Here is a 7,539-nt window from a genome sequence, read left to right as displayed (position 1 = left end):
GAGCGGCCCGTAATTTTTACCTGGAGTTCCGTGCTCCTCGTCCTTTGTTTACGCCTCCCTATATGCGGCTTTTAGGGCCTGGTTTACAGGATTTTCAAAGGAGGGGGTGTTTGTCGCTTCTAAAATTTATGTCATATCAAATATTTAGAGGTTAATAATGGGCATTAAATATAAATTAATTATAAAATCAATTACATAGATGGAGCCTAATTTCTGAGACGATTTTTAAGCCTAATTAATCTATCATTAGCACATGTTTACTGTAGCACCACGTTGTCAAATCATGGACTAATTAGGCTTAAAAGATTCGTCTCGCAAATTAGTCGTAAGTTGTGCAATTAGTTTCATAATTAGTCTATATTTAATACTCCATACATGTGTCCAAACATTCGATGTGACAGGAATTTTAGGAGGAGGGGAAGGAACCAAACAAGCCTAAATTCTAAAGGAATCAGAATCCTATAGGTTAAAACACTGTAGCAACGTTTGGAACGGAGGATTTGTGAGTTCTTTTTGAGAGGAAAGGCTCCTGCGAACGGTCGTTTCAAAGGAAAAAAAAGAATCACTCAGATATTTGGTTTTGATTTCCTTCGAGCTGCGCAGTATTACTTCCTGTGTTTTTCCTGTGTTATGGATTCTTGCGTTCCAAACATCCCTTCTAGTTATTTTCCACATTTTTCTTTTCCTCTATTTTACTACTGCACACTCACCTCGTTCCTGTGTTTTTTTTTCTATTCCCGTGTTTTTTACCCTGCCATGGCCTCCATTGTCGCGCGGAAACATGCGAGCATCAATCAGGGGGTGTTTAGTTCCCCAAATTCCAGAATTTGGCACTATGCAAAAAGAAGATTCTCCGTCACATCAAATTTACGGTACATGCATGGAGTACTAAATGTTGACGAAATCAAAAACTAATTGCACAGTTTAATTGTACTTTGCGAGACGAATGTTTTGAGCCTAATTAGTCAGCAATTGGACAATTATTATCAAATAAAAACAAAACGCTATAGTAGCTACACTAGCTCACCAAATCCGGCGGCGCCGATTCGGTGGCCAACTAAACGAGGCCTCAGCAGCAAAGTCGCAACATCCCAAGTAACCTGTCCGCCTTGTCGCGATTCCAGAGTTGCACGGCCGCATCGCAGCGGAGCTGCGGAGGACAGGACAGCACGGGATTCAAATCAGAATTAGCGCTAAATTGGGTTGTCTACTCAACTCGCACTCTCAACTCTCAAGTCACATCCGTATGTGCATTTTTTGTTTTTTCACAAATGCGAAAAGATTGTGAGTTGGGATAAGAACTTTCGTAACTTTGAAAAAAAAAACTAAGATTAAGAGTGGGTTTTTAAAAACTTTCGAAGATGCTCTTGCTGGTGTGTACTGTAGACTTGAAATGCAGGATGCAGCGCCGCAGTAATTAGATGAGATAGCCTTGCTCGAGCGGGCCCTTGGCCGTTTCGGGCGCCATGATTTGGTTTGACGGGACGGGGACTCATGCATGAATCGTGGATGGATATGGACCCTCTGCTTGACAGCTCGTATTTGGCTTATAAGTCTTAGATAATAAATAGTGTTTTTCTCTCATACTAAATTAATCTGTGGTATTTTCAGTTAGGACTTATAAGCCAACGCAGTCGAGGCCTCGTTTAGATTGAGGTTAGAAATCAGTATTTGGCACTGTAGCACTTTCGTTTGTATTTGACAATTATTGTCCAATCATGAGCTAATTAGGCTTAAAAGATTCGTCTCATAATTTACAATCAAACTATGTAATTAATTATTTTTTTATCTACATTTAATAACGAAGAGAGAGTGAAAAAACTTACGATCTAAACGAGGCCAGAGCAAATGGCTTGCCTGCTGCCGGCCTGCCGCTGCGTCGCGGTCCCGTCAGCGGCTGGCTCGACGCGGGTGCAACGCACGGAAGCAGCGTGACGGCTGACGGGGAGGGCCGGCCTGGGGGACCGTGCGGTTGCGCGACACCGGTGGGTGGGTCGGGTTGGTTGGGTGGGTGGGTGGCGAGGTCCGTCCGTCGCTCGTCAGGTCACATGGCTGGACTGGACCAGACGGATCGGACCCCTGGCCCGCTCGCGGCGCCGCTCCATCGTAGCCGTCGACGCGCGAGATGGACCTGGTGGGACCCGGGAGTCCGTCCGTCGCCATCATCGCGCACTCCCGTCGCGCTCGCGCTCCGCCCACGCCCCCCTCGGCCCTCCTCCGCCTCCTCCGCCCAAATTATGTTCCCCAAACCGCACGCGCGCGCGCGACTCCCCGCCCCTGTCGTCGTCGTGTTCGCGGAGGAGATCCGCCGGGGTCGGCGCCAATCTACCTCCTCCCAGCTCTCCTCCTCAGAACCCACGGCCCGCTGCTGCCCCTCCACGCGCCCCCTCGCCAAACCCTAGCTTGGCCGCCACCACCGCGCCGCACCGACCACCGAGCACGTACGCTGCCCGGGCAAGCGGCGCCGACCGCCGCCATTGCCGTACGGCAACGTCCCGCCACGTTGGAATGCGCTGGTAAGGTGCCATTTCGCTGTCCAGAGTTCAGATTGTTAGCTGAGGTTCAGGTTGCGGCCGGGATTTTCAAATCTCCAGCTTGAAACCCCTCTCCAGCTATCCGATTAGGAGCTCCTTTTCGTAGCTGCAAGTTCCAGCCCCTCACTCAAGGCTTTCGAAATTTCAAGCTGCGAGTTCAAATTTCAGTTCATACTCTTGATCTATTCGAACTCTAGATGCAATTTGAAATTGAGGAAAGGAGAATGAGATGCTTGGAGTGATAGCTTCTGCCGCTTAGTAACTTTTTAAGTCGGTGCATCCCTTTCTTGAGTGTATCCACTTCCCATTTTCCATCTTCCCGAAACCAACAAAACCTACTGAATCGATTGAATTTCTGTTTAGGTAATGTTACTTTCTACAGGTGCAAATACTCGAAGATTTTATTTTGAAAATTCCTACTTCTTATTTAAGAACTTAAACCAGAATTCATACAGTAGATATACTGCAAACGAATTAGTGTCGATCTATTCACTAGTATCGTCACTGAAGAAGATGGTCTAAATAATTTAATTAATCGTACATCTTATTATCATCTCTCGTCATATATGCATATTCCTTTTTTTTTAATAATTTGGCATGGTCATTCAGTCACTGAAGTCTCAACACTCTAGTGTTTGCCTGATTTTGCTGAAGATGCTTGTCGTGCTCCAGATCTGCTTCCCGATGGTTGCCAAGCAGATATACTCACCACTTTTCAGTAGTCTGGCCATCCCCAAGTTATCAGATAATTATAGAAGAATACACTTCATGAAATGGCATAGTTGTTTGCTTGTTGTTGTAATTAGTTTCCTACATTGATAGTGCGTCCAGTAGTCCGTTAACCTGTTCATTGGAGAATTTTGTGTATTAATTTGCTCATGGTTTGTTCTGATGCAGTTTGAATTGTGATCATTGAGGTTCTGGTTAAAGAAGCTCCTAGAGTCGATTGGCTGCCCTCCCGTAATGGACAAGATACAATCTGATTGCCCTTATCCTGGATGCTTCTTTTGTGTTATGAAGGAGGCAAACCCTAGTAAACGAAGAGCAAGTGTGCTAAAGTTCTTTAGGGAACTTCCTTCCCAAGATGATGATGGTCAAGTTCTCCCTATTAGTGGTCTCTGGAACACGGCGATGGCTCACCCAAATGATCCCGAGTTCATCAACTTGGGCATATTTGAATGCATGGCAGCTCTTATATGGAAAGGGTTGAAAAACAGGCGTTGGCTTGCACATGATCAGAATATTTACATCCCATATTATGCAGCTCACATAATCGGATCATACACAATGAATATGGAGGAGTTTGCAGAGCGTGCTGTTCGTGCTGGTGTAATACCTCCATTAGTCGAACTGTTAAGAGGTAGGCTGACGTGGGTCGAGCAAAGAGTTGCTGTTAGAGCTTTGGGGCATTTGGCTACATATCCTAGTACATTTCCTGCAGTTGCCGATCATGGGGAAGTACATGAACTTGCCATTCAACTTGCTTTGAGCTCCCTAGAGATTGTGTACTCTCACTTTTACCAGTTTGTGGATCGAAGACTTGGCTACCATTGCGACCTTCTTACTCGTGGCATGGGTGGTGTGGAAATGGAATCCCGCAAAGCTGAGGAATGGGCAAGTCAACTGCAGTGCTGGTCTTTGCAACTCATTAACTGCTTTGCATTTAAGCCTGAATTCCTCCATGATACTTGCAAGCCTGATTTTCTAGTCAAGTTACCTGGAATGTGGGGTGGACTTGTAAATGAGAACTCGCCTGCTGGTGTTGGTTTGCTAAGAACAATCTGCCAGAGCAAAGTTGGCCGAGGTCATGTTGCTAACATTCCTGGTACTATTGATGCTTTATGTAACATTGCTCGTTCTTCAGATGACTGGCAATACATGGCAGTTGATTGTCTGATCTGGTTAGTGCAGGATGCAAGTACTTGTCAAAAGGTAAGATCTTGTGAAATGCATTTTGCTTGCTTAAATTGGTTACGTTTAAGGCCTAATAAGGCATGAAATATGCACAGCAGCTTAGAAATGATGACTAGAACAGAATAAAAATAACAGAGTTCCTCATAAACAGTAAATAAGAATATTAATCTAATCTTTGAAACACCAGGTCAAGATAATTAATTCCTCCTAATTGAATGTTTCAAGAGTAATTATTCAATGGTTTCTTGAAATAGCATTGAGCTAAAATGCATACATATGTTGTTTTCTGATTCAATCCCAATTCAGTTAGCGCTATCTGTTAACTGTAGTTTTCTTAGCTCTAGTCGCTTATCTTTTTCCTCCCTTTGTGCAGGTTATAGATAAAGTTGCGCCAACACTGATAGACTTAGCAGATATTTCGACCCTGGGTGATTATAAAAAGCTTGGTGACACAATTGTCACAGTCCTCCAAGAATGTATGCAACAGAGTGGGAACTCACGTGGTGCAATCAGTGCTCAGGCCAAAGCAGAAATTGATGAGCTTTTGAGATCCAAGCAAAGTTTGAAATTGGAAAAGAGTATGCCAAAGGAGGACCTTCATATAAAACAAGCTGCAGCATTGGTTGTCAAGTTGGAAGGCAATTCACTGTTCTCTTCAGGGAACATTGCAGGAGCTGCGGAGAAATACTCTGAAGCACTTGCGCTATGTCCAATGAAATCTAAGAAAGAGCGGGTGGTTCTTTACAGCAATCGAGCTCAGTGTTACCTTCTCCTGCAGCAGCCATTGGCTGCCATAAGCGATGCTACTCGAGCATTGTGTCTTCATAGCCCTGTGAATCGTCATGCCAAGAGTTTGTGGAGAAGAGCTCAAGCATATGATATGCTTGGTTTTGCAAAAGAGAGCTTGTTGGATGCTATCCTTTTCATAAACGAGTGCTCTCAGTCAAATGATCCTGACTTATCCCTGAAGCAAAACAAAGTTCCTGATTATGCTGAGCGATTGGTGAAGAAGCAGATGCGTGCCGCTTGGCTATTCAGGGAAGCAGCTCTGAAGCATGGGGGTGTCCATTGTGAAGGAGATGCTAGCGATGCGTTTGGTCAAGAGGCTGATGACTCTGAGTGGGAAACAGCTAGTGAAAGTGATGCAGAGAATGATGCCACAGGAGAAGTAGATGATGAAACTGAATGGAAGAACAATGGCCACCAGGAAGATTTCTGTGAGAAAAGCTGAGGAACAGGTCTGAACTGTTTACATGCTGTTATACTAATATTTTCACAACGAGAAATGCTAGTCTCTTGGAAAAGACAATTCAATCACTAACAGTTTCTTTTTTCTTGCAAAATCCTTTGCTATTTATATTTCACATTTCCGCATGTAACATTCCTTAGCAATCTATATGTTAGCCTGTACAGGGCAGGCCAAACTTGTATTCAGAGGGAGTCAAATTGAGCAGCTACAGAAGCTGCTGGGCGTTCTGCAGTCAGCACTATCAAGCATCAAATCTTTCTAATGGAACGATCTGGTGACGTTTTTATTTGTCCTCATCAAAGCAAGGCCCAATTAAATTAATTTCCCACGTCTTCTTGCTGGGTCAGTTGAGCTGTGCCTGTGACCATTCAATATTTCCTCTTAGATGTTGGTCCTCGTTTGGTGTTTGTAACATGTTTTTCATCAGTTTGTCAACTATTTGAATGAACAAAACTGTGCATTATTTGTTTTCTTTTTCTTTTTTCTTTTCTTCTTTTGATTTCTGAAATTTGGTGAAGAGGCCATAATCCTGGCACTCTTCCCTTTCCACTGGACTTATCTGGAATGTGAAGGCCACGTTTCCTTTCTTCAGGGTGTACTTGTTTCTTTTTTGGCATATAACGACTAACAAGTAGGGGGTCGTTAGCTTGGGTCATGCTCTTACGATGAAATAGTGTGCTGGGCACTTGTTCTGTTGAGCCTTATTGAGGGTGTTGTTGGGGCCAAAATGCCAACAAATGTGTGCCATAGTGTGCGTGCGTGTATGTGGTTCTTGACATTGGCCCTGTTTGCTTTGCTGAAAAGTCATGGCTGAAAGTACTGTTCGCTGATTTGTTGTGAGAGAAAAACATCTTTATTCGTTGAAATAGTACGGCCCATAAGACAAACAAAAAAGAACCATTGTGTGTTTACCTTCTGTGCTTAGTTCCTTATAGGAGCTTTCAGTAAGCACATCAATGTTTTATGTACAATGTAACATGAATAGGTAAATTGATGCGTGAATGAACTGTACTGCGATGCCCCGTCTTCGCTGATACCCATACGCCTTACCACGGGTTGAAATTATGATTTTGCTCCTATTTTTTTTACTTTGTGAATTTACCCTTACTGTGCCATTCACGAAGCACCGGTTTACCCCCGGTTTACCCTTGCTCTGTCATCCACCCCTAACGGTGTTAAACTTTGTATAAAAGACATGAATACCCATGCAATTTTGCTCCTTGTTTTTATGACTAATTGTGATTTTGCCCTATTCTGGCGAATGAAGCGAGGCCGGAGGACTGGCGGGGCAGCACAGCTAGCCGACCGGCCGACCGAGCCCACGGGGCGGTGAGCTCATCGGCGCAGCGCAGCAGAGCCAGGCACAGTAGCCGGTAGGTGGCACCACGGCGTGGGGCGCGTCGGATCAGATCGATCAGCGAACGCTAGCGTCGCCCAGCAGCCAGCGTTGCAGCAGAGCGGGAGCCTGCACCAGCCGTCCAGCCCACAGCGCGACAGGGCGGGGTGGGCGTGGCGGCGTGGCGACGCGCGACGCGCGGCCCCTGGCTTTTGGCCGGTTCCGGGGCAAGATGGGCAAGCGCGGCCAGGCCGGCCGGCCGGCAGCGCGTCCGTCCGTCCGTCCACCGGTTGTCGTCGTCGTACGCGCCGCGCCGCACTGCCGCTGCAGAAACTCGCTCGGCGCCCGGCCGCGCGTCTCTGTCACTGGCTCGCCGCACGTCGCGGAGCCGGCCGGGCGGGCATGAGTCACGACGGGCACGGGCAGGCGCAGGCCTATGGATGGATGATTAACGGCGGGGACCTCCTGAACCGCAGCGCGACGTGCTGCTGCCATTGCGATAATAA

The 7,539-nt window shown here is 46.1% G+C and overlaps 1 protein-coding gene across 3 annotated transcripts; it reads left to right on the top strand.

Annotated features, from left to right (window-relative positions):
• The first annotated feature begins 2,204 nt into the window (after positions 1-2,204).
• LOC136463714 (uncharacterized) lies at positions 2,205-6,442 on the top strand. 3 transcript variants are annotated; one of them, XM_066462698.1, is made up of 4 exons: positions 2,205-2,516; positions 3,432-4,466; positions 4,822-5,686; positions 5,862-6,441. In XM_066462698.1, the coding sequence occupies exons 2-3, from the start codon at positions 3,498-3,500 to the stop codon at positions 5,677-5,679; spliced, it is 1,827 nt and encodes a 608-aa protein (XP_066318795.1). In that variant the 5' UTR covers positions 2,205-2,516; positions 3,432-3,497; the 3' UTR covers positions 5,680-5,686; positions 5,862-6,441. The 3 variants fall into 3 exon arrangements, with proteins under 3 accessions (XP_066318795.1, XP_066318794.1, XP_066318793.1); XM_066462697.1 differs by having other exon boundaries at positions 5,853-6,441; XM_066462696.1 differs by having other exon boundaries at positions 4,822-6,442.
• The last annotated feature ends 1,097 nt before the right edge of the window (positions 6,443-7,539 follow it).

Source organism: Miscanthus floridulus, chromosome 7 (genome assembly GCF_019320115.1).
Source record: "Miscanthus floridulus cultivar M001 chromosome 7, ASM1932011v1, whole genome shotgun sequence".
NCBI classification, from domain to species: Eukaryota; Viridiplantae; Streptophyta; class Magnoliopsida; order Poales; family Poaceae; genus Miscanthus; species Miscanthus floridulus.
This window is presented reverse-complemented; position numbering and strand designations above follow the sequence as displayed.